The sequence below is a fragment of the Macrosteles quadrilineatus genome, unplaced genomic scaffold, assembly GCF_028750875.1.
Source record: "Macrosteles quadrilineatus isolate MER2022 unplaced genomic scaffold, UCM_ALF_1.0 Scaffold_3__2_contigs__length_128488019, whole genome shotgun sequence".
NCBI classification, from domain to species: Eukaryota; Metazoa; Arthropoda; class Insecta; order Hemiptera; family Cicadellidae; genus Macrosteles; species Macrosteles quadrilineatus.
The window spans coordinates 41319597-41347159 of NW_026542596.1; the positions used below are offsets into that span (position 1 = coordinate 41319597).

General features: G+C 34.0%; 1 protein-coding gene across 5 annotated transcripts in view; it reads right to left on the minus strand.

Moving 5' to 3' along the window:
• The window catches only part of LOC128991043 (sex determination protein fruitless-like), an 87753-nt gene that overhangs the window by 15188 nt on the left and 45002 nt on the right, over positions 1–27563 (minus strand). The window contains exon 5 of one of the 5 annotated variants that reach the window (XM_054413760.1): positions 1664–4161. The exons of 2 other annotated variants lie outside the window; for them this stretch is intronic. In XM_054413760.1, coding sequence (XP_054269735.1) covers positions 3884–4161 — 278 coding nt within the window. In that variant the 3' untranslated portion in view covers positions 1664–3883. Of the gene's footprint in view, positions 1–1663; positions 4162–19147; positions 21570–21967; positions 23146–27563 lie in introns of those variants that run through there. 2 more of the 5 variants (XM_054413758.1, XM_054413757.1) reach the window with 2 other exon arrangements.

Here is a 27563-nt window from a genome sequence, read left to right on the forward strand (position 1 = left end):
GCCCAATTTGTCCAGTAGTTAATGTGTTATTGAACTTCAATCAATCAAACAAACACACAAACTTTCACATTTATAATATTACATAGTAAGATTAAATAGTTTTGTCAGCTGTTTCAATTACACAAGTTGGTTCTATGATATTCAATATCATTAAAAAGGGGTCTGTTTTAGGGGAGGTATGATTGAGGCATTAGTTCAAAATTCCTCCGTGAACAGCGCTGTAGTAGAGAGCATTTTGGCAATGAAGGTTTACTAATTGCAAAAATAGTTCTGTTCATAAAATAAAATTATAAATGCCTCAAATTCAATTTTAAAATTTTTTTATTATAAAATCACTATCATAACCTAACCGAACTAACCACACTTGCTGATAATGAAATAATATAAAAAAGATTATTAATAGAAATAATAATTCTGTTCATCAAATAAAACTAGAAATTGTTCAATTAAAATTTTATAATGACTTAATAATAAAATTAAACTGTCATAACCGAACCAAACCAACCAAAGTTGCTGATAATGAAAAAAGCTTAGTCAAAAAGTTAGTTCCACCAGCGAATTCGAACCCGAGACTCTCAGTTTGTCAACCCGGCACGTTACCCACTAGACCACCGAGGCCGATAGCTGAAAATCGTATTGTTACGCAAATGGTGTTCCCTCTGCTAATGAGAAGCCCACAGCTGTCATCGTAACCTCATCTATACCTCCCCTGAGTAAATACCATTAAAAAGTTATGAGGTTTACCAACAGCACTACTATTTTTTTTGCATTAATGACAACAGCTAATTTGAACCAAGCACCAACAAAAAGCTGTGAAAATTTAACTTTTTTCTATTGTTTAGGTGCAGTGGTAGAACAATGGCTATGGTAGGTGCCCAGGAAATTAAACACTTTTTATAACAATTAAATTGAATGACATCAATTACTGTCCCCAAAACGAGCAGTGCACAATTTCCTTATAACTATTATAAAAAAATAACATGCACTTTCAAAATTATTTAAAAATGCAATAAATAAAATGTTATTGCATAAATAATATTTAATCATTTTAAATTGCAATAAAAAAGTTGTTCACAACAGGGAAGGAAAACGAATATTAGTACAAATATAATTTATTGAGCAAAGCACTAAAAAAAAATACAATATATTAAAATCTTTTAATAAAAATAAATAATTATTTACTAAATGGCATAACTACAATAAAGTACACAATATTTTATTAATACGCTAAACACTAGAAATGGAATGGATTCATTGAGTACACAAGGTAAAAAAATGGAAAGGACGACTTTTCATAAAGTTAATAAAAAACTACAAAGCACCTCACAATTTTATCAAAATGCAGTCTGTAACATCGACTAGAGACTCAGCGTTTTATTCATATTTATGTACAAATTCACAAAGATACTAAAGAAAAAGTTTCAGTTAACATTAGCATATACTTCTTACCTTTAGGTATTAAAAGGCCAAATAGAGCAAATTGTATACAATGGATTTAAAAAATATATTGCTCACATATTATAACATTATTTAAACAAGTATAACAATGATGCCCTGCATTTAATAAGACTGGGCATATGAAATTCAAGCATAAACCTTAGAATGCAATTTGCTACCTTAAAAAAAATAATTTTCTTATTACATATAACTTTTGGAATGAAAGTTTGGAATACAGTAAGTAAAAACTTGTGTAATTGATTCAACAGTTTCAATACCTCGAAATATACATGTGACAACTAATTATAATAATGACTAGTTGAAGATTATAAATGAAAATACCCCCTGCCGCAGAAAAACCTGCAGACTAAGCAAATTTTCATTTACCTGATTTGATTTTAACTTAAATCAATTTAAATAACATTAGGTTTAACAAGTACCTAGGTTTACTGTTAAAGCGTGGATAGTAAAGTGTGTTTTTAGTAAAATATTAATAGCCTAGTATGAAATAAATACATTTTCCAAGTTTAATCTAACCATAAAAAAACTATAACCGTACACTTATTCTACATAAGAATAACATGGGAATTTTAAATTTACAATCTTTTGCTTTGTTTCCGTATCCAATAATCATACAAAAACACTTCAATACACTAAATTACCGGTATGTGTTTTTTTCTAATTTTTAAAAATGGTTTGGAGGGAAATTAGAACATTTTATGCTTAAGGGTAAAAAATGAGAAAATCCGATGTTTACAAAAAAAAAACCCCACAAAATATCGTTCCCATGGTCCAATCATCCTGGTTACCTGTTCAAGTAAATGTGGGTTTACACGTTTGTACCAAATTTCATCAAAATCGGATAATTTTTCCTTGAGTTGGCGTTCTAACGGACGGTGTTTTTGGACTCTAAGGACATCAAAACAAAAAAGTAAATCGGTCCTGGGTCCAGGTTTTACCATGAGACCTATGGTATAGCTTATTCCCTATATGGGAAATTCATTAAAAGTAAACATGTGTGAAATACTTAAATGCTTGTTGATTGTTTATAAATCACTGTGGTACTTATCGTTGGACTATACAGTAAAACCATTGTCTAAGAGTGGTAAAACCATCTTCAAATAAAAAGTGCCCAAATATTCACTTATTCTTCATTTACAGCCTTGACATTATGCAAATATACAACTCCATAAACAACTCACAATCAGATCATTGTCAGAGCTATTGGAAGTTATTATAAAGTGTTTTTAAATGTGTGCAAATTAGTAAACAACAATATTATTCTACACAATAAGAAATACAGTACTTGATATAACCTCAAACCATACAGATTGTGATGTTTTTGTTTGAATATCTAGGAACAAAGTGTAAAAAATACAAATACAGTGTGAGGAATCAATTTTTTTTATAGTGTATGGTATGTACTGTACAGTTATATTTAAAACTATACAGCATCTACAGGGTGTCCTGAACTCTCTACCGACCTTTTAAGATATCATTCCTGCACCAATACTAAAATATCAAGTTGAAAATTTCCTTCAAAAATTTTAATACTTAAATAACATAAAAAATGCTTATGTAAATAAAATTACCGTGTGTGTTTTGTTTAGACATTTTTAACAATACCAGCTTTAAGAAAATTGGTACATAAATAAGGGAGAAAACCTTTTTTTAAGATACTGTGTACAACAACATTCTCGCCCATTGGCTAACCAACAAAACAGCCGATTGTTTTAGCTAACTGGCAGTGATCTTACCCAATGACTGCAGATATTATTTGATACATAGTGTCTTAAAATGAGTTTCCTCCAGTATTTATAAACCTTTTTTCTTAAACAAGGCATTGTTAGCATTGTAATAAAATTGTCTAAAAAAGTTTAAAGAAATCTTTATTCAATTTTAACATTGTGGTGTGTATGTGTAAGTGTAGTGTGCTTGTGGTGTGTGCCATCATACAAACTTTGAAACCAATAACATCAGAGTTCAAAGAAAATTCAAACCAGACTACTGTGTCTAAAGAGTGTTGTACCGTGTTAAAGTTGAGTTTAAATTTTATACTTTAACGGTAAGTTGACCATCCTATATAAGAAATCCGGAACAGTAACCAATGTTTGTACTGGGGAGTATGTTGGTATAGTGGTAGAGCACGGGATTTCGGTCCCCGAGGTCTCGGGCTCAAACCCCACAAATCTCCACTGGATTTTATTTAGGTGATGATGCCAAAACCCTCTAGGCCTAGCCTAATTATGTGGAAAACGGTTCTGGGTTAAATCCTAGCGTCCTAAAACGTAAAGATATAGGCATGATGAAAAACACAAACAAAAATTTTATCTAAAGTAAATGACAGAAGATAATACCTAGCGGAATCTACACACCAAACAGTAACTAACATTATTCAGGCACCGATCAACACCATAGGAACTTCTAGACTGGTGAGCCGTGACAGTTACGAGTACATTTCAACGCCAGGACTGTTGGTGGTCGAGGTGGCAGTACTGTTGACAATGTCCTTATGCCTGATGCGAATGTGCCTCTTGAGGTTGTCGGCCCTGGTGAGTACGATAGGACAGTAAGGACAGTAGTGAGTCTGTGCGTTGTGCAGTCTATAGTGTCTGTGAACGTCCATCACTACTCGTCCACATATTCTACACCTCGCGAGACCCTGCGGCAGACTGTCGAAGATTGCCGTCAACACCTCCGCCTCGGGATATGCGACTATTCGCCCTGCACAGACACAACCAGCTTAACAACCTAACCTGACACTGGCTCTGTGTTCACTCCTTGTACAGAGGGAATTGATTACGCTACGTTAAAGGAAACTAATTTTGAAGACTCTAAGGTATTTTTTTCTAAAAGTCTGAATCTTTAAAGGATAACTTATAAGTCATTTAGCTTTATTTTGTTTTTGAATATTTAATTATCTAAATTTTCTTCTCATAGTTCATTTTAAATCAAATGTATGAATAAAATACAAAAATTCTGACAAGATAAGATTTTTTTTAAAGTTAATAACTCATAAATCTTTAACAACCAAAAATGTTTGAAGGATAATATAGACTATTAAGTAAAATATCAATTAAACATTCTTAAAAAAATGGGTAAAAAGTATTACTAAAAAAGAACTGAAACACAAGAGCTTCTAGGGGTGGACCAAAATGTAACTGCAACAGTTCATGCTAGTGGCAACAGGCTAACGACTACCTACATCAGCACAACCATGCTCAGGCCACTACAACAACTACCAATTTAAATTGAACGGGAAACTACTACAGATGAACATAAGCATATGGTCACTACTAAAACAACAAACACTACTAAAACCAAAACAATAGAGGACAACTATCAGGGAAAAGTTTCTGGAAAACCTGTATTGAGAAATGATAAATTCTGAAAAACTTTTGTCCCTTACATTTCCTTCAACAATAGTAACAAAAGAAGTATTCAGATTTCACATTTATTTCATCAATAGTAACGTAAGAAGTTCTTGGATTTCACGCAGGTTATGTGTAAGAGAGTGACAATTCACCCGTTGACCCTCCAGGGGACGCATGTCGGTGGAAAAGTCCGAAACACACTCATATTGGTAACTGAGGTTCTCCCTGTAGCTACTTCTCAGAGAGGGTTGAGCAACAAAATGGCCATGGTGTTGATGGGTTCGATCCAAACTGTTACAGTAATAAAATATTCCAAGATCGGGTCATTTACACCAAAGTACCCACACACTTTAGGTTTACTCCTTTTCCTAAAATTGCTATCTATGGACATACAATATCAAACTAAATTATTTATAAAGCCGGGTTTTCCTAGACGCGGAAGAGGAGCGCAGAGAGCGGAAAAGCGATTAACATGGCATTCCGCTCCGCTTCAAGAAAATCAGTAACATTAAATTACCTAAGACAAGTGGAGTCCGCTCTCCACGTTCCTCTCTCCGCTCTCCACTTCTGCGCCTAGGAAAACCCGCATTAACGTCATATCAACCTTTACCTGATCAAAAGATTCTTTATATCCATTTTTTAAGGTCAATCTAATGTTGTATTTTTAGATTATAAATAATGTTTTAATAAACAATCTAGATATAATGTGTACTCGCTTTCTTTAATTTTCGTCAATTTTAAGGTGTTTCCTAAGGAAAAGGTTAATTTGGTTGAAAAGACTACTGTACCCACCAGTGTCTTTGATACCAATGCGACCCCTGAAGGGATTAAGTGGCTGGACTGAAGACCAAGCACAAATCATGTTATCCAGTTGTAGTAATAGAGACCAATGATAATAGCACACTCTATAAGCGGCTTATGACTTATGAGAACTTGAAAAATAACACTGGCCACAAGTGTGTCCATGTACTACGCATGTCTACTTCAATCGTTATAGTTATGCAAATGGAAGAGGATTTCCAATCACTTACAAGTTTTTAAATAGTTTGTAGTTCATTGTATTAAAGCCTGAGATTTGGCACATCTAAGATGTAGAACAAGCTCAACATTTGCAGACGTGAAGGACATTTTTGAACATAAATGTTGATCTTGAGTAACCTAAAATTTTTTTTAGTTTTAAATTCAAACAGCCAAAAACTACCAATAATAAGCCTAAAATACAAGTGCAGTTTTCACACCCCTTTGTACTTCTTGTGGACTGTTCCGAAAAGGATCATCAAGTTCAGATTGCACTGATAGGTTATTTATTATTGCCTGCAACACCTGTTATGGTGTGTCAATTTTATAATTAATTGATCTCCTTGTTGAAAATCAACTAAATAACTTCTTGATCAGCATTGTAGGTGTTATTAAATTACCTGAAAGCACAAAAATACGCCAAATAACACTTTGTAATAATATATTTACACTTATACGGTTTACTCAAAGACGGTAAATACATTTAAAAGATGGTAAGTGGTGATCGATTTCGATTGGACACTCCAATCATCATCACACTTAATAGGCGATTTACCGTCTTGTGAGTAAACAGTATAAGTGTAAATGTATTACAAGTGTTATTTGATGGTATTTTTTGTGCTTCCAGGGAAAACAACAACATATGTTTACAGTAATACGTACCTTTGACCATTAATAACTAGACATTCCATCCCCATGTTAAATTTGTAGCCAGATTTTTTATCAAAATTGTCGTAGTTGATGTGAGCCACCTACAGATTACACTGATCCTCAAGTTATTCTGATCTAAATTACTAAATTCTGTAAAATTCACAAACTTTTTTACCAAGTCAAACTTAGGGAATCAATTATGATGAGTTGAATCACTTATGATAAGTTGAATCACTTATGATGAGTTATAGCAACTGTTACAACCCATAAACGTGGTCAGCAACAAAAAATATGGTATAAAGGCGGGGACACACTTGTCATACACCCTTCCGATCCGACTCCGATCATACTGCGGTACGACTGTCGGACAGGGGAATGGTACATAACATTGAACGCGGTTGTTCACACCTCTCCGACACGCGTCATGTCATACTCCGATCCTACTCCGATTTTGGTTCCGATCACGCACCGACACTGCAGTCTATTCGTTTGTCGGATGCAGGACGGGTTGTTTCTAGACTAGTTGCTTGTACAAATTTTTATTTTGATTGTGTTTAAACTTCTATTTTGCTGGTCGAACGTTGACTTTGACATTCGAAAATATTGGTAAAATTTCGTCTCGTCGTCCAACAGATGAGGCATGATCGTGGAAAACTCTCCTTCTGAGGATCTTTCCTTCCATGCAGAATGGACCCAAATTCTCCGTTTCCCACTGTCCTCCAGAGATGTCTGACTTTCCTCTTCATCTAAAAAAACCGCCATCATGGCTAAATCCCGAAGTCCAAAGTTTTTGAACATGTTTCACCTTCTGCACGTAGCTAACAACTGACGAGTTTTGGAAGGACAATCGACCTGGTGCAGGAAATCGGTGATGGATCGGAAGTGTGTATGACATGTGTGTTCACCCCCTCCGATCCCGCACCGATCCTACTTGATTCCCGCAAATCGGATCGGAGTCGGATCGGAAGGGTGTATGACAAGTGTGTCCCCGCCTTAAAATGGAATTTTAGACACTAGCACATTCTGTGACTGGCTCACACAACTACATTCTTTTTTAATAAAAAATTTGCTACAGCTGGTCCATATAGATGGGATGCTACTTCAGTTTCCAATAGTCTTTGATAATACTACTGTACTACTGTTTAAGGCATAACAGATTGCACATGGCAACAAGTCTCAGTGCCAAATTCTCAGGATGTATGTGGGAATAATATCTTCTACCGAGCATTAATTTCAAAACTATGGAAAGATGCACTAATATAGTGTCGTACAGTTAAAATGACCAGCTGGTTAGTCAACAATTGTCAATATTAACCTATGTTTATCTTGCTTTTGTATATGTATGGGTTCAAAAGTAAACTATTTGGTTATTTTAAAAGCTTTTTAAATGGTATAAGATCTCCTTGCTGATGGATGATGGCGCTTTGGTGCCAAAATGTTTGTCAAGCGTATAATATGTAAATTACTTTTAACAGATATGTAGGCCCCTACTTGTTTTTTATATTTATAAATATTGTGTGTGTATGTTCTCATAATACTTTGAATAATGCCCTTAATATTTTGTTAATATTACGTTCTACATATATTGTTGTGTATGTAAACATTATTTTTGTGTTTGTTTCTGTTATAAGGAACAGATGGTTCTCAAACATATGGCCTGAATATTTTATTTACTTCCTCAATAAACCACAACCAACATTCTCTTTTTTCCATCTCCATAGCCATAACAAATTGGTTTTCATAGACTGCCTTAATCAACTTGTTACTCAACTAAACAAGTAATGAGTGAAACTTGTTCAAATATAATCAATAAAGAAATGTAAGCTTCAAATCCACAAAGAGAAGTAATAATACACTGAGTTTTATTTGTACCAATTGACTCTTTATTGAAAATTAAAACAATATTTGTTTTTAAGTTTGACATGATTAGCATTGTTTGTGACGTACCTAGCTATTCAAAAGTCTAAAAAGACTGATTCATATTAAACTAGGTGGCGTTCGCAGATGCATCCACAAAATTGAGCGGAGTCATCAAGGGTTTATATTATATTGTTTTGGTCATACTGTTGTTTTTGTCATGGTTTCAGTAATACCAGTCGTTTTTAATGCATGCGTTGCGAGTCTAAAGTAGCATTTTTACTCTTTAGGAAATAAAAAAAGTTTTTATCCTCTATGGAGTAAAAATAGTTTTTATCCTCTATGGAGTAATAATCAGCTGTTTTCAACTCAGTTGTAAATTTCTAATATAAACGATTGCATCTATCGAAATATGTATCGATTCGTGCTTCGAAATTATTTTAGCCTACAGTCTACGGTCTCTTCCCATAGCGTTTTAGCATTGCAGATACATTAATCCATTCCCACACTCAACACGCTCACCTTTACTACTTCCTTAACCACCCCCTACGTCGTGGACCTATTTCCCTCTCTTCCCATAGCATTTTAGGATTGCAGATACATTAATGTAATTTCCAAAGACAGTTCCCACACTCTGCACTGCAAGCCTTACTGCACTGCAAGCCTTCCTTCACCATTTCCTACGTCATAGACTTGTTTCCTTCCCTTCTCATAGCATTTTTGGATTAAAGATACATCAATCTAACTGCCACAGACGGTTTTCACACTATGCTCATACTTTACTACTTTCTAAGCCTTTTCCTACACCGTGGACTTGTTTTCATCACTTTCCATAGCAATTTAGTATTTTAGATACGTTAATCTAATTGCCACAAACATTCCCTACACTCCGCACTGCTAGCCTTTACTACTTCTTTCACCATTTTCTATGTCGTGGGGATGCTTACATCCATTCTCATAGCATTTCAGCATTGCAGATACATTAATCTAACTGCTACAAACGGTTTCCAGTTCCCACACTCCACACTGCTTACCTTACTAATTCCTTCACCTCTTCATACGTCTCGGACCTTTTCTCTCCCTTCCCATAGCATTTTAGGATTGCGGATCCATTAATCTAATCGTCATAAACAGTTCCCACGCTCCATAGACTGCTCGCATTTACTACTCTCTTCACCACTTCCTACGTCACGGACCTGTTTACCTCCCTTCCCATAGCATTTTAGGATTGCAGATACCTTGATCTAATCGTCTTAAACAGTTCCCACACTCCGGACAGCTTGCCTTGACTACTTCCTTCATCACTCCCTACTTCGCGGACCCGTTTTCCTCCCTTTCCATAGCATTTTATGATTGCAGATACCTTAATCTAATCGTCATAAACAGCTCCCACACTCCGGACAGCTTGCCTTGACTACTTCCTTCATAACTTCCTATGTCGCGACCCATTATCCTCCCTTCCTATAGCATTTTATGATTGCAAATATCTTAATCTAATCGTCATAAACAGTTCCCACACTCCGGACTGCTCGCATTTACTACTTCCTTCGCCACTTCCTACGCAACGGACCTGTTTACCTCCGTTCCCATAGCATTTTATGATTGCAGATACCTTAATCTAATCGTCATAAACAGTTCCCACACTCCGGACTGCTCGCCTTTACTACTTCCTTCACCACTTCCTACGTCACGGACCTGTTTACCTCCCTTCCCATAGCATTTTATGATTGCAGATAACTTAATCTAATCGTCATAAACAGTTCCCACACTCTGGACTGCTCGCCTTTACTACTTCCTCCGCCACTTCCTACGCCACGGACCTGTTTCCCTCCCTTCCCATAGCATCATAGGATTGCAAATACCTTAATATAAGGTCATAAGCAGTTCCCACACCCTGGATAGCTTGCCTTGATTACTTCCTTCATCGCTTCCTACGTCGCGGACCCGTTTTTCTCACTTCCCATAGCATCATAGAATTGCAGATACCTTAATATAATGGTCATATACAGATCCCACGCCCCGAACAGCTCGCCTTTACTACTACCTACTACCTACTACCTACTTACTACTATTTGTGTCCTTCACCACTCCCTACGTCGCGGACCTGTTTCCTTCCCTTCCAATAGCATTTTAGGATTGCAGATGCCTCAATCTAATCGTCATAAACCGTTCCCACACTCCGGACAGTTCTCCTTGACTACTTCCTTCACCACTTCCTACGTCACGGACCTCAAGCTACTGTCGTCATTTGATTATATTTATGATACATACCGCTTTTGTTCTAATATCTGTGGAATAATGCTATCTCTTTATTTACTGCATTCAAAAACAGCTGATCATATGTCTTTGTTTATGTGTCAAATACTGCTTCCATAAGGATTACATTGAAACTTTGAGACCCAGTGGGGCGGATTCCTGAGAGTTATTTTTAACGCCATATAGATGTTGGCACTCACCGATATGGTCTTTATCACCACCCAAAATTTGAAAACGATTGATTCAGCCGTCTAGGAGGAGTTTGCGTATTACGAAATGCATAAAAGTGGACGTATAAGAGCTTCGCTCGCTCCGCTCAATTAGGTTTTCTTCTCAACACTTCAAACTATGTTGCCATGTGTCCACAGTATTAGTACTCTGGGACTGCAGAGGTAAATTATTAGAGTAGTCTTCACTCGATGAAATCCATCAAAATGTTCCTTAAAATACACTCAATATCTGTTTAAAAGTATACTGTAGTTGGCTAGTGAAAGCTAGATCCAAGGAGATTAGGATTTACTTTTGAAATAATAATTGTATCACTAATATATTGTTTATACCGTTGAGATATTTCTATAAAGTATTCTTGTCTTGACTTATTTTGGCTCAGTTTCATTGGCATCCTTGTACTATTTCATGCTGTTAAATATTTTTAATATATTCACATTGGACTCGAGTCATTTTAAGCTCAGGTTATGGATACAGCTGGTACTTTGTTGTTTTATATATTGATTATTTATACTATTTAAATATTTAGTTACTGTTTTATGACCCTACATGGAAGTCTGTGGCTCATTGATCCATTGACAAATCCCTCTATGAAAAATAGTTAAAGGACTCTTGAAGTTATCAAGTCATGATTACAGTAGACCCCCTCTTATCTGGTCATCTTTTAACCGGACTACACTCGGCAGAAGTGACATAATTTTAACCCGACAATTTTTATAAGCTTCGGTTTGACCAGACTGGATCGGTAGGAAGTGGGCGGTACTGAAACGACTTTTCTTATGGGTAAAAATTTGAGACCATACAATTCTCTCCAAAATTTAAGTAAAAAATTTGAGTATAGCCCTCCAAGTGTCCATAGTTTAGGCCTTAATGTCCACCTATTTTTGGCGCATTTGCAAGGTTTTATTAAAACGGATCTGAGAAGCTTAAAACAATGTTAATTCTAATGTTCTATATACCATTTTGTTTGGAAAATCGTGGGCTTCAATATTATATATAAAACATAAGGAACATTTAAAAAAAAAAAAATTTTAGGTAAAAAAAATATAATTTCGAAAATTTTCAAAAAAAAAATAAGTTCGCGCTCAATGAAATTGTATAAATTATAGGCCTATAAATATTTGAAAATAGCCACTTTGTTCTAAATTTTATGAGGATTACAAATATATAATAATATAAGGAAGTAGATTTGCAAATAAATAAGTTATGGGCAAAAAACTGATTTCAGTACATAGCGTTTAGCTAAGAATGCATAGCCTAACCATAGCTAGGAATCTGGCTGATAATTTACATCAATATCACTACCTACTTCTTCAGGATCATCAACCAGCACTTCAAAACCACTTAAATCTTCTTATAATGCACCACGTATATCACTACTTTTGATTTTTAACACTAAAACAATGATAAACGTAATAAAACACATCAGTCATCGGTCCGGGGGAACCTAGCTGTTTACAAATACACGCACGTCAGCTGTCTGCTACAATATTTTCGGAACTAAAATGAATAGCGCTTAGAGACAGACCTCTGGAGAAAGCTTAGAATATTACGGAAAGAACGATACCTAACTCGATCCAGTTCAATCCGATTCAGTCAGTCATAGAGCCTTCGCCGTAAACGATGTCTGCGTGTCGAAAAATCTACAAGTAACACTACACAAAGTGTGCTGCTTGTCGAATTTTCGTCAAGTAACACTGGGAGGGATAGAGTTTTAGGGGACTTTGGTTTAACTGGAAAAACTGTTTCTCAGACTGGCTTCGGTCCCTAGAGTCTGAATAAGAGAGAGTCTACTGTATATTGTTTTTTTACATGACATTTGAAATCAAACTGTACCTCATTGCAAGATAATGATTCCAACCACTGCTTAACTTCTAGGATTGTAGTAGCGGAACTGTTAAACCAGCAGGACCTATGATTCTCATTTATATCCTATACTATACACATTACACTGAAATTCTAAGTGACGTCAGAAACTTTTTGACTGAGACATGGTAAAGAGCTACTGAGAAGACCAAACCTTAGATTTAAGTGCTTGGTTTAAAATTGGACCCAGCATCCTTGATCATTAGGCTAATATGACCTGCCGCTTCCTAACTGCGGAATATCGGCCAGGAATATTTAGTTCTCAGAAGACTCACATGACATTCAGAATTCTGGAGCCGCATTCGGCAACTAGGAAATTCAAATTGATCTCTAAAAATTTAAATGCCTTCAAGAAGTTTTGTCAGGATTCATATACCAATCTGTTATAGTAGATGCTTAAACATCACATTTCTGTGTTGTGATACTTATCAAACTCTGCATCTAGTTTCATAGCAAAAAATTTAACTGTCTTTTTCCTGTGAGCATCTGAACTAGCAGTAATGGCTAATTAGATATAAAAACTAATTACTAAGAAGAATATAAAGCTGCTATAATTAATCCTACATCTTCCAAAGAATCCTTAAGTGTCTCAGCAACATTTTGTAGATTGTACTACAATTTTTATAAAAATAAAAGTTATAGCTAGGAAAGCAATTTTTAATTGGGATTAATATCACATAAATTCTAAATAATAATCAACTGGGTGAAAAATCTGTTACACATAGTTACTGATCTGATCTGATAGTCTGGATACATGAAACAATTCTTGGGTTTGCAGTTCGACTGAACATACTTAGAACTTGTTCTAAATATAAGAACAATGGCTTTAGACGTGACACTATTATTTGCATATTTAGCATCTACCAACCTACGTTTTTACCACAAGATTCTATTATCAGCTTCATTAACCTGTAATAATTTAGTTGAGTAAGTTCAGCATTAACAACAAGTGTCAACTTCTTTTGACTTATCTCTGTACACCATCACCTACACCCAAAGAGGGAGTATTTACCGGGTGTTTGTGTGCGCAAAAATAACCTGACGGGTTTTAATACTAAATAGCTCAAGAACAAAAAAAAATTTACATAATAAATAATGTTATATTGTACACACTACTATACCATTTTCATTTATGAAAAAATATATCACTTAGGTGATGACCTCCTAAACACAGGCTTCCTATTTATTACTTTTATTATTATTATTATTTTTTTGCATATTTGCAATCACTTTTGTATGAGGAATAGAAGCAATCCCATCCCGGATATACTGCTTGAGTTCAGGGATAGTTCGTAATTTTGAAACAAACACTTTGCTTTTTGAGTATCCCCACAGCCATCAGTCACACGAAGCTAAGTCTGGGGGATCAAGCTGACCACGGCACATCACCAAACCAAGAGATCACTTTACCGGGAAAGAGTTCACGCAAAACTGTCATTGAATAATTGGCTGTATGACTAGTTGCACCGTCCTGTTGAAACCATGTGTTAGTCATGTCTATCCCTCATAACATTCGCAGTTGTGGAACCAAAACCCCTCAGTATTTCCCCATAGCGTTCCGAGTTTACAGTGACGGTGTTTCCCATTTCGTTCTCAAAAACATATGGTCCGATGGCTCCAAACCTTGCCACACCACACTAGACAGTAACTTTCTTTCGACGAAGTGATGTTTCACCAAACATAGCCTAAAAATGGCATAACATAAACAATCGTTCACTACAACAATGAGGTCTCTAGCTTGCATAACAGCTGACTTATTACAAAACAGAAACCGTCAGGTTTTTTTGGCGCACCCTTTATTTGCTTAGTTTATATAGGAAAGAAAAGTTATTCACATGAATTAAAATCAAAGTGATTTGAATAATGTGAAGCATATCATAAAAATGATCATACATATTATTTAGTCCCTTGTTCACCGTTCAGTAATTTTAAGCTAAATCAAAACTAACTATTTTCTAAATCGAAAACTTGGTATGGCAAGGAAAATGACTTAGGTAGACAAGATAAGATTTTAGGTAGGCTACAGCTTAGACAAACCAACACAAGTAGAGTTATCATCCCATTGTAAATTTTGAAGCTCGTTTTTCGTGTCTAGTTCATGTCCTGTGACAAGTGATTGCAAGTGTTGACGAAATTTGGTTTCTATTATTTTAGGGGGTTAAGGGTGGTGCGCTCTACCTGTCCGCCACGCGATAATGCAAGGGTTTAGGATATCTGTCATCGTCGGCTGAGTTCTTAACCGATTTAAAATGTTAATTTATTCATTTCATATTTTTCTAGGCTTGATATGGGTTTGCAGCAACTTGTTTGGATATGAAGGGATACAATAATTATGGTCAGTTTTGAAAATTGTGCCCTTAGGGGTTAGCGGGGGCAGCTCAAAATTTTCAAATAGCAAGTATAATGATTAGTTACTTCTATTCATTTGCTATGTTACAAACCTACCAGGGCTGACTAAATCTAGCAAACTTTACCTTTATGCAGATGATGTATATCTTACAGTTACCGCTAATTCTGAAGAGGAAATTGAAAAGACAGCTAATGCTAATCTAGATATACTTTCAAATTTTTTCCAAAACAATCAGTTACTTTTGAATCCAGATAAAACAAAGTTCATAAATTTTGAGACCCGTCAGACAAGACTTTCAATTAATCCTTCACTAGAAATTAATCAGAAACCTATTGAAGAATTAGAAAATATTAGATTCTTAGGATTTGAAATTGACAAAAATTTAACTTGGAATTCTCACGCAAACAAAGTAATAAAAAAAAACTGTATCTGGTCTATTTGCATTAACTAGATTAAAAAATCTTCTTGATCAAGTAACATTAAAACCAATATACTTTTCGTACATACATTCTGTTATTTCTTTTGGAATATCTCTGTATGGCGCTACATCTATCAATAACTTAGAAACAATCCTAAAATTACAAAAACGAGCTATAAGAATTATTTTGGACCTTGACTCGAGAACTTCAAAAGAGCATTTTAGATCATTAAAAATAATGACAGTATATGGATTGTACATCTATGAAACAGTTCTATATGTTAAAAACAGATTTTCTCAATTGGCGTTAACTGGTGAACACCACCACTACAATACCAGAAACAAAACCAACATTGCTCTAAACCGCCACAGATTAGAACTTTACAGTAAAAAACCAAGTTATACCGGCTCCAAATTTTACAACAAAATTCCAAATGAAATTAAATCGGCAAAAAGCATGGTCGAATTTAAGAGGGGTCTTAAAACATTTCTCATCAACAAGGTATTGTATTCCCTTGACGAACTTTAAATTTTTTAGAAGGAGCATTCATTTGTAATTTGTATAAACTTATGTTAGATTTTAAGAACTTTGTATCCATAGAATATAACATTGTAATATAAAAACATTTAAGAGGATGACACTATTCATGTACTTTGTGCTTCAATGAATAAAGAAATATTGAATTGAATATAGTCGAGTTTGGTATTATTTTACAGGTCAAGACGAAGTGGGCCGATTTTGGCTTTCTTTATGTCAATTGTTATGTTTTGTCAAGACCTGTAAAATGATACCAAACTCGACTATACTTGTGATTTGAAGATTTTGAGGTAGGCTACCCCCTGACCCCGCTACCCGTAAAGGCAAAATTTTTAAAATTGACCATAATTATTGTAGCCCCTCATATCTAAGAAGGTTGCTGCAAACAGATTTCAAATATCTCAAAAGGTTGAAAAGTTAAGGGGGGGGGGGGTGTAAGTTTCTTTTCAGCCACCCTGTATAACCAGGAGACGAGTTATTGTTTATGATTCGATTGTTTTATTTGGTTAAACAAGGTTTTAAAGGACTGAAATAACAATAAACAAATTGTAAACAAAACACAACCTTTACAGTTCAGCTGTGCTTAGAAGGATGAAAAATCTACCTCCAGTTAAATAATTTGAATCAAATCAACCAACCATACTAGTATTTATGTCGCCAATTTAGTCGCCACAGGTATTTTTTAGACATATCAAACTTTGGGATCGCTCTAAACACAGAAACTCCTGGCAACTACTGTATAGTCAGACATACATAAAACGTATTCTTATGGGAAAAATTATTAATTTTAAAGATATCTTTTCAGCATTCGAAGGGTTACTTTATAAAGCACGTGTATTTTCCTTGCACCTAAGATTGAATAAAATTAGGTATTCAATTCTAGACTTTAACAGTTGTTAACTACTGATCAACTCTACATTATGTACCTGAAGCTGACGATGGTGTTTTAACACCGAAACATGTCCTGAATAGACATATTTTATTGAGCTGTGACGGGAATTACGTAAGGGATTTAGCATGGGGCTAATTCTATATATTTTTTTCCTTTTCACATGTTTTATTTACAGCGTGGGGTGAAAATAGAGAAGTTTGCACAATACATATGTAAAATATGTTTTGGCAGTTCCACTAAAGCAATGTTAATTAATGTTTATTTTCGGGCAAAAAACTTCATTTGTACCTTTAGCAATTCAGGAGTGTCCCTGAACGCCAGGTAGGCTCACGCACACACATTCAGTCCTCACACACACAAGGACAGGGGATTAGGACCGGCCACATTCTGGAGTTTTCTGTCCCGCTCTCCGTTAATTAGTCACAAGTGGCAATTTGTTTATCAAATGTAAAATTTGTTAGCTTAGATATCAAACTTAAAATAGTTAGCAGTAATCGATTCTGCTCATTCTGAAAATTGATACCAAACACAATGTGCCTTTATAAAACCTGAAATATATTGCAGTTATGTTATGTGAAGGAATATTTATGTAAATCATGGGTTTTTAGTATAATTTTTATTGTAATTTTCAGGGGAATTAATCCATATGTAGGATACTGTATTAACAGTTTCTATTTAAAATTCTATTTAAATTTTCTATTTCTATTAAACATTTTTTAAAGGTTACATTTTGATTACAAGTGGTGTCTAAAAGAACTAATGAAGCGAAAGTACGGTCAGTCTAGGGTGGCTAGGGTCGGTCCTAATCCTCTCTGCTCGTAAGGGTGGGTGAGTGTGCGTGCGTAGGAGCGGAATTGACCCGGCATCCAGGGACACTCGCAAATTGCTAAGACTATAGGTTTATTTTTATTTATTTTATTTATTATCAATCATCACATTACATCAAGTTAATTGACAGGTGATTTGTCCATAAGTCTAATTTATGATCGTTCTTTTCAACTATTCGTGATACATACTTTTGGTTGAGTTTTCGACCACAGGGCAAGCTCATAGTAAAAAAAAATTAATTATTTCATCAACTTTCAATTTGTATTAAGTAAGCATTTTTTTCTGTTTCATACTTTTTTTCCTACACTAGTGGCATTTTACAAGAGGTTAACATGAGAATAAAGTTTTGTGGATGTGCCGGGAATTGAACCTGTCCCTCCCACACAGAATTCAGAGACGCTAACCACTAGGCTAGTATCATTGCTAATAACATCTGTGAAGTTAGTAAACAGTGCTTGAGAAATCCCAAACTCCCCATAATTGCTGTAATCAGTAATCTAAGAGTAAGAGGATAGGTAAATCCATTGTACTTCTCGGCACAAGACAGGGGCTCAAGCGAGCTTGTTTTGACAATTATACAGTTCTCTGTGTAGTTTATCTTTTACGATTTTTAAGCTTTGGCTGGATTAGTTCTATAGGCGCTCCCTTGCCTGAGTGTTCAGATTACAGATCCCAATGTCATAAACATTTGATTTGTAATAATCGTAATTGAAAATATTGGCAGTAATCCCGTAGATTTATTATAATGATAGCTAATACAGCTGACAGGGAGTCCTAATCACCTAAGTAAACACCTACCTGTACTGAGCAGGTTCAAACTTGCTGATGCAGTATCAACCTTAGTTTAAAACCATCATTTCATTGAAGAAGTGTTTTCTTTGTATACTTGAAGACAAAGTATAACACCCTAAACTTGTAATATATTTTAACGATAAAAGAAATCCATTTTGTAATTTTAAGAATATAAGAGTGAATATTATAATTATTGTCTGATTAATGTACATTTGTCATAGTTGAGCACTGAGTAAGGCCTATAATATTCTCAATTTAGAACACATTGTTTTAATTAATTGCACAGCATATGTTCAATGAGAAGTCAAGAAAACTAATTTTGAAAATTTAAAAAAGTAGATTATCTACCGTCAATCCAAACACTTTGATGTTTAATTGTATGTTGTATCCAGCGTTGTTTAAATATTTAACATAGCCTAATCTATGTTTGTTGAAAAAATTAACAGAAGTTTTAATAATTAGACAGCATCTGTAAAGGTCCATTTTATCTTCCAAAGTGTGCAAAACACATCAAATGTCTCCTACTTATTCCTATTATGTTTGTTTAAATTGTTTCTTGTTTGTAAAAAGGTATTTACAACTTAACAAGAAATAACCAAACCAGCATTTCACAAGGTAGAATGAGATAGAAAGAGACAAAACATGGAGATGCAATATCATTTATTTAAATTAATCATCTAAATAAAAAAATGCATAATTCAAGCTTAGCAGATCTAAATCGTACCCTATGTTTATTAAATATATCACAATAATAGACTACACCTAGGTAAAATGTTAACTCCTGAACTAAAATCTACAGGACCCAAAAAGAAGACTAAAATATGTATGCTTACGTATATAAAACTATACCTCGGCTAGCCAGTTATTTGCTGATAACTAAAACCTAACTTGTTCACTTTATTGTAAAAAGTACAGTGTATTAGGGAATTAAAACAGCATCATCGACTCAGTTCCTATTTCCAGTGTCTGTACAAAAAGGGTTGAGACTACAAAAAATGTTAAAATCTTTATTACGACTGTGACGACAAAAACAAAAATATACACTAATGAGACTAAAGAAAGTAAACTTACAATAACCAATCCGTTTAACGTATGAGCAACAAGTTCAGTGCAATATGTTATACTCCGCAATAAGCACAGTTTCATAACATATATTTTCTGTTTTAACTTTCAAGCTAAACTGCTATCCAAATCACTATCTTACCTTATCAGTCTTTCAGCTACTCACAGTACGATTACAAACAATTTGAAAAGTTAACAAAATTCCAATTTGAAATTGCTAAAATATATTTACCGAAGCTAAAAATCTGCAAAAAATAATTATTTTCATTAAGTCTATGTTAATTCAGTCTGAGATAGCCTCTCCATTTGGTCCGTTTTTAATCAAGTAAATTTTACATAACCGTTTTATCACAGACGATACTAAAATTACATATCGAATAGAATTAATAAAAACGCAAAAGAACAAATTTCACAACCCAAGAGTAAACGACTAATTTCCGATACAGCACACACAGTTTTGCATTAAGCGAATCTCAAAATCTCACTGAACACCGTGTACAAAAAGCGAACTCTAGTGTTTCATTAAACACTCGAGAGGTATTACTAAAAATGAAAGCCATTATAGTACGGTAACTACAAAACTACCTATCTCATAGTGAAATAACCTATGCTGAAAATCTTACACTCGACTAATAAAAACAATTTAAACTCTTAGACTGCAGTATAATGAGAATATATCTAATATACGGGTATATAAATATTTAACTAAGTATATAAAAAAATGGAAAATTCACAAAAAATTCAAAGAAACACACAAACCTACACCTAAAATTCCTGGAAATTACATTTCCAGGTGACAAGAATTCAATATTTACACTGTTACAGATCCATTTACAATGAATGTGGGTTACAGGGTAGAATGAGCTATGATAAAATTAGTTGTGCTTCAACCTAAACGGAGTGAAGATGCGTAAACACTATCACATACATGAGAATAACCGGTGCGATCAGATGAAACCACGGATATTTAACAACAATCACAGACAATTACGTATATCAGACAGGACATGCAGGAACTATCCTACAGTACAACATCACACAAACACACTGGTGTTAGTTATAATGGTGTTGTCTACATTTTACTATGAGTACAACTTTGCGTATAGTGGCAAACTGTCATGACTGATGAGTTTATATAAACAAAAGTCAGTTATGCCAAAGCGTAAGGAATAAATATTGTTCCACTATGACTCCTCAAATAACAGCTGTTGTGTAAACTTATTTTAATCTTGATTCCTTTTTTCCGTTTGGAACATAACTAACTATAGACTGTGGAAATATCAGTACAATTGTTTCAAACTCATAAAAAATTCTCATGTAGCATTGTTTTTAGTAAATGCAATATTAATGTATTGTTGTCAGTTATCAGACATAACATTATTTCTATTAATAACCCATTAAAACGTTTAAGTGTTTTTGACATCCATCTTATATGACTTAGTATCACACAATGAATAAGTTGCTGGGACCCATATATAAATAGTATGCATTATTTTGGTTACCTTAAGTAATTAGTCTTGTTTCCAGACACAAATTCAAAACAGCTGTTCCAGAGTCCTAAAAAGTGTTTTAGTTTGGCAGTAGCTCAGAATCGTGAAAAGATTTCTTTTGAAAAACATTGACAATTTTGTAAACAATTATTTTATTATGTGATGGCAAATAAATTTCTCTCTTGATTTTTTATCCTTTCTAGTGTCGGCAAGTTCAAATTGAAGAGCGCATCGAAAGGTCAGTAGGACTGGAGGGGAAGCTGACCGGTGGCATAGTGAACATGTCTATAGAGACGCAGTACTGGTGGTTATTTCTAACGTGTTGCTTGAGCGTATCTGATCGGCTGAAGTGTTTCTTGCAGATCGCGCATTCGTGGTCCCGATCATAGTGTGTCGCCCAGTGATGCCATTTGCTGCGTACAGTTAGCCCACACAGGAGACATCGGTGCTTCCTCGTCGCTATGGTTAGAAACATGTCATCTTTATGTAGGCGGTGGCTGTTTACTCTTCGGCCTGAATCAAAACACAATCCTGCACCACCAGCTACAGACTGACAAAACTAATTTATAAAATCCTTTGAAAGCAATTCCAAATATGAGGTACAATTGACAGTGTGGCTTTCTTGGATGCAAATAACTTTTGCTAGTGAGAGGTTACATGGCATAACACTTATTTGTCAGAAAATTTAAACGTTTCAACTTGAATATCAATTATTATAAAAACAGTGTTTTGCAACTATTTAGGAAGCCAAATGGACACAATGAGAGTTGTATACTTGTTTGGTTGGGATTCTAAGCTGTTGTTGATCTTGAGTAGTCTTCGTTATGGTGATGCAAAAATTAGCAGTCAATTCTTTATTTGTGTACAATAATATTTGATCTTTTAGGCATTTTTTCTCTCAAGAATAAAAAAAAGAGGTTGGCGGCCTCTTTTAACCTTGAATTTTAACTTCATTATTCTATGTACACATACTAGTAGTTAAATATACAAATAATGAATCAAAGAACTTTGCTTTTCTGTTTATTTTTAATCAACGACTACTTGATCTTGAATTGACGATTTGACCCATCATTGAAAAATGTACATAGTTTCCCATACATATAGAAAATCTTTTTCAGTTTCTACGCTCCTATTAAGCACCAAGAAAAAAAAAACTCTTCATTAATTAAACCAGACATAAAAATTATGAAGTTATGAGAAAAGCTTTTGTTTGTGTATGAAACTAGAGACGTTTATCTTAATTGATATTTTCCATTATGTTGGTTTACAATTAAATATCTAAATGTTTAACAAAAAAGTGCTATGCACTATATACATGTATTTAATATTATACAAAAAATATCCAACATGTAAAATGCCAAATAATAAAACATTATATATCTTAGAGTAAAAGTATTGAAACAATTTTAAGAAATGGACTGAATTCAATTTTTTTACTATGTCTCGACCCTACTAATTCTTTGTACAAAAAGCTGCTGCAAAAAATATCACATCTAAAGCTAATAAAAAGTTTGTACAGTTAATTAGGGTAACAATATGAGAGGGACTTTCCGTCACTTCAAGGCTCAGCATATGATCTCATATTACAACCTTTGTGGCAGATCTATGAAAATATTCACAACTCTGCTTTCACGCTTTTGGTCACAACAAACATTTCAGAGTTTACGATTTGTAAAAATTATTTACATAAACGAAACAGAACGTTGACAAGACCTTTAGCTTATTTGCTTGTTTGTGTGCAACATATTTGTGTGGTGGGTAGACAAGTCGTGGGGATGAGGTTGGTACGGCGGTATACTGGGATACAACAGGGACGGGCACATGCTATATATGTATCTAGAGACGTGTTGGTTGTGTACACGTCGTGCGTGCAACTTGAGCGTGTCTACGCGGCTGTAGACAGCGTCACAGTACGGACACTTATGATTCCTGGAGAAGTGTGTCTGCATGTGATGCCATCGACTGCGGACCGTCTTGGTGCAGAGCAGACACAGGTACATGCCCGGTGTCTTTGGATCCTCTCGGAACATGTTGTCGTGTTGGCGGCCGTGGCTGTGATGCGGGCTCCGCTGGTTATGCGAGCCTCTGCCTAAATCAAAACACATCCCTGCACCACCCGCACGCAAAGGCAACATACTTAAACTAAAAAGAAAAGAAAAGTAAAATAAAACGCTGCTAGGCTGGACTAAAAACATAAAGGAAACAAACACAAAATATTTCAGTAAAACAATTTATTTTAGAAGAAAGGATAACAAAAAATTCATTTTAAATAAGATTTTCTACTAAGGTAATAAAATAAATGTGAAAAGATACATACATTACAATCAGATGTTTCCACAAACAAAAGATTAATCAATAAATAAACACAAGTCACTTAATAAATTAAAAATGAGTTAAAATATAAAGCAAGAATATAATGTTTAAGATGGATATGTCTGTGGGTTGTATATAAATGCTAATATTTACCACATTTTGAATTCCATATTAGATCAAAATGTTTTACGAAAGATATTAAGATTAATCTTGATGTCTTCATGAATAACCTCCAAGATCACTTAAAAAAAACCCACCAAGCATAATTCTGCTTCACAGCAAATAAAACTTTTGGAATAGGAATTTGACACGATAAAAAGGTTTAAAATTTAAGTCAATTCTTTGTTTTTAACAAAATCTTTTTAAATGGGTATTTTGATAGTCATATTGTTAAGTTACAACTTTGATGTGTACAGATTTGGATTGTGATTTGCAAGTAAATGGTTGAAATATATCATGAGGAAAAATATTTTTTTATGTAACTCCAAATAATATTCTTAGAACTTGAAGATACTTTCTTTTCTTCACTACATTTTTCTCTCTTCACTAGGTAGGTCACCAAGTCTTCTTTCAAGGTAGTTTCTTGAATATGTGGAATAGTTTGTTTTTATTTCAACTTTCTTCAATTTAAGTGACTTTTTATGCTTGTCACAAATTTTTTTGAAAATTAAAGAGTAATTTCAGAAACAATCTGTTTCCTGTTATAACATTTCTTTTGTACTACAATGACTATTATCAACACAAGTTTCTTCTTCTTTTTTAATCTTCTTCTTGTTCAAGTCTTCAAACTTGGTATTATCAACATTCTTTGCTGTATATTTAAAATTCCTTAAAAATATAAGATATTTAGAAGTAAAAGTGATTAAATACTAATGAAAAAATACAGTTTATAGTGAACATTAAATTTTAGTTTTATAAATTTTTAGTTGCAATAGACTTTTATACATCATTAGATGCATAATATACAAAGCAAAAAACTCAAATTTTAAATGAATCTCCTTTTAAAATCGAATCTTGTTAATTTTTCTCCACTGTCTTCAAGTACTGTCTTCAAGGATATTTATGTACATAATTTTTTTGTTTTACTTCACACTGAAGATCTTGGATGAATCAACTTCCATTGTGTTCCTTTCATTTCAACCTATTTTGAGTACCTTCACACAAACACTATGAATGATTGAGCTTAGTTATAATAATTTTATGTTCTATTTAATAAGAGGACAACATAAAACTTCCAAACAATGTGCATATTACACTAATTAACATAGACATAGAAAAGCCGATAAGGTCCAATACAGTCTGTTACCTGTCGTAAAATGAGGCAGGAAATGACTTAAATTAGCATGAAATATTGGTAATAAAGTGGGTGGTCTACTAAAGTATACAGTTCTAAAACTCATTACTCCCTGTTCGACATTTTTAACTTGATTTAAACTTTCTTCAAAATATTTGGCGACAAAGAAGTGAATTGGGCACTTTAATTGCTTGTGTCTTGATATTCTTCATAAGTCTTTAAATCACAGAATACCCTGTACTATGCTTAATAGTTAAAACAAAAATCATAGCTACACTCTTTACAATAACACTAATCTAAACATATAAATTGATTGGAGAAGTTGTATACAAATCTCCAGAGGCATTTTGCCATTTTAAAGACAACATTGACCAAAAGCCCAATGATGAATGACAACTACGTCCAGATGCAACATGTTTCAGGATGATACATTTGTTACTGATTAACTGCAATTACATATTCATAAACATATTTTTACGACTGGCTATAACCCTGATTTGAAGGCTGAGTTTAAACCGAATGAATGGGTATTAAATAACAACTAAATGGAATGTTTGAAAGAGTTCCTATTAATGTATGTATGTGCTTAAAAGACAGCTAAATATAAAATGATTTAGTAGAATGTTATTCTATATTTACAACTGATTTTTTATTCCATCTTCCTTTATCTCGACTTAATTTACATGACAATGTCGTAACTTCATTGTATAAATATTTTAGCGAATTTCCCATATAGGGAATAAGCTATTACCGTAGTACTCATGGTAAGACATGGACGCGGGACCAATTTTTTTTTTTCGTTTAGAGGTCCATAGAGGCCAAAAACACCATCCGTTCAAATTTATATATATATATATATATATATATATATATATATATATATATATGTGTGTCCGTTAGCACGATAACTCGAGCAAAAATGATCCGATTTTGATGAAATTTGGTACAAACGTGTAAACCTAAGTTTATTCGAACGAGTTCGCGATCCAGCATGATCGGACCATGGGAACGGGGGGTTTTATGGGGTAAAAATAGGTTTTTCCCATTTTTGACCAAAAAAACAAATAATTTAGTATATTGAAGCGTTATTATGCGCCTAATGGTTACGGAGAAAATTCAAAAAATTGTAAATTTAAAATTCCCATGTTATTCTTATGGAGAATAAGTAAACTGTTGTAGTTTGCTTGTTTATGAACATATTTTGATCAAATTTGGAAAACGTTTTTATTTCTTACTAACTATTAACATTAAAAAAAAAAAACAGTTTTACCCTCCCTGATGCAGCAAACCTAAGTACTTGTTAAACTAATTCTATTTAAATCGGGAATAAATGTTATATTTTTAAGTAGACATTTCAGTGTAAATCAAATCAGTCAAATGGAAATTCGCTGCAGGTTTGCTGCGGCGGGGGTATTTTTATGATTAAATGTTTTGACGTTTTGACACATGCGATTAGTTTACACAAATAAATATAAAAATAACATAAATCAACATTGAATACGGGACAAAATAAACACTGACTATACAAACATTGAAAAAAATCTTTGGAGGGAATCTACTCAATCTTATGGTTTTGCAAAGAAAGCCCTCTTTAGTTCTAGTGGAAGTGGGGTCATGTATATTCATGGTGGTGAAAAAATACATAAAAGATGAATATAATTTACCATTGACAAAACAATGACATTTAAAATTAATATTGTACAGAGAACCAAACACAATAATGTAGTTTATAATAGTTAGGCTATATAAGATCCTTTTTCAACTCACTCACTCACTCTCAGGGCCATGCATATCTAAGAAGATATTTGGCCGCACCAACGAAGCCTCTCCATCTTGCTCTATCCTCTGCATCCTCCTCAGTTGCTCCTAGTTGCTCCATGTCTTTCTTTACTTGGCTCCACCATTTTTGTTTTGGCCTTCCTCCCGGTCGTTTTCCTTCGGGATTTCTTAGTAAAACTAATTTTAACTTATTTTGCTCCTCTCTTCGTAAAACATGTCCAGCCCATCTAACTCTTCTACACTTAAATTTACACACCACATCTGGATCTCTGTAGAGTTCTCTCAGTTCTCTGTTGTGTCTCTTCCTCCATTCACCACCTTCATAAATTAGTCCATAGATTTTTCTTAAAATCTTATTTTCGAATGTGATTAACTTCTTTTCTTCTTTTTTATTTGGTTTCCATGTTTTAGCTCCGTATAATAATACTGGGCTGATTATTGTTTATCAAGATACTTTATCAAGCAAAACAAAATTACAGAAGATCCTACAGAATGTTATACAAATAAATTTCTGCTCTCAAACTACTTAGCCTACTCAAATAACAATCACATATTAACACTACATAACATAACACAGTAACATTAACACAAAATGAATTAATTAATAAATTAGTAAGCTAACTGGGTTTTATTATGGAAATTAAACTAGAGATTAAACTAGAAGTTTATTCCCGTCTAGGAAACTCGATTTACTTACTAGCCTATTGTTTGAATACCTGCATGTATACTAAAAATTATCTACACTTTTCCTTCAGTTTGATTGCATCCCTTGTGACTTTTTGTCCTTTTTTTTCTGTGCAAAAGTATGTTCGTTGAATGTATCCGTGTCTCAAAAGTTAATTTTTTATAAACTAAGCTAACTACCACCAAAAGAAGGGATTACTCCTACTAAGTCTGTTGATTGGTTTAGCCTAGAAAACTAACTTACTATATGCTGGTATTTAAACATTTTAAAAGAAAAAAAAAACAGTATTCCAGAGGCCAATTGACTTTTTGAAATTTGATTTGCAAGTAAATGATATAATTTGTAGGTGGGCTGAACCTGGTGGCTGATGGAACCGAGGCCAGAGTGGAGGGAATCTACCCATTATTATATACTATTATTATACAATTATACTAGA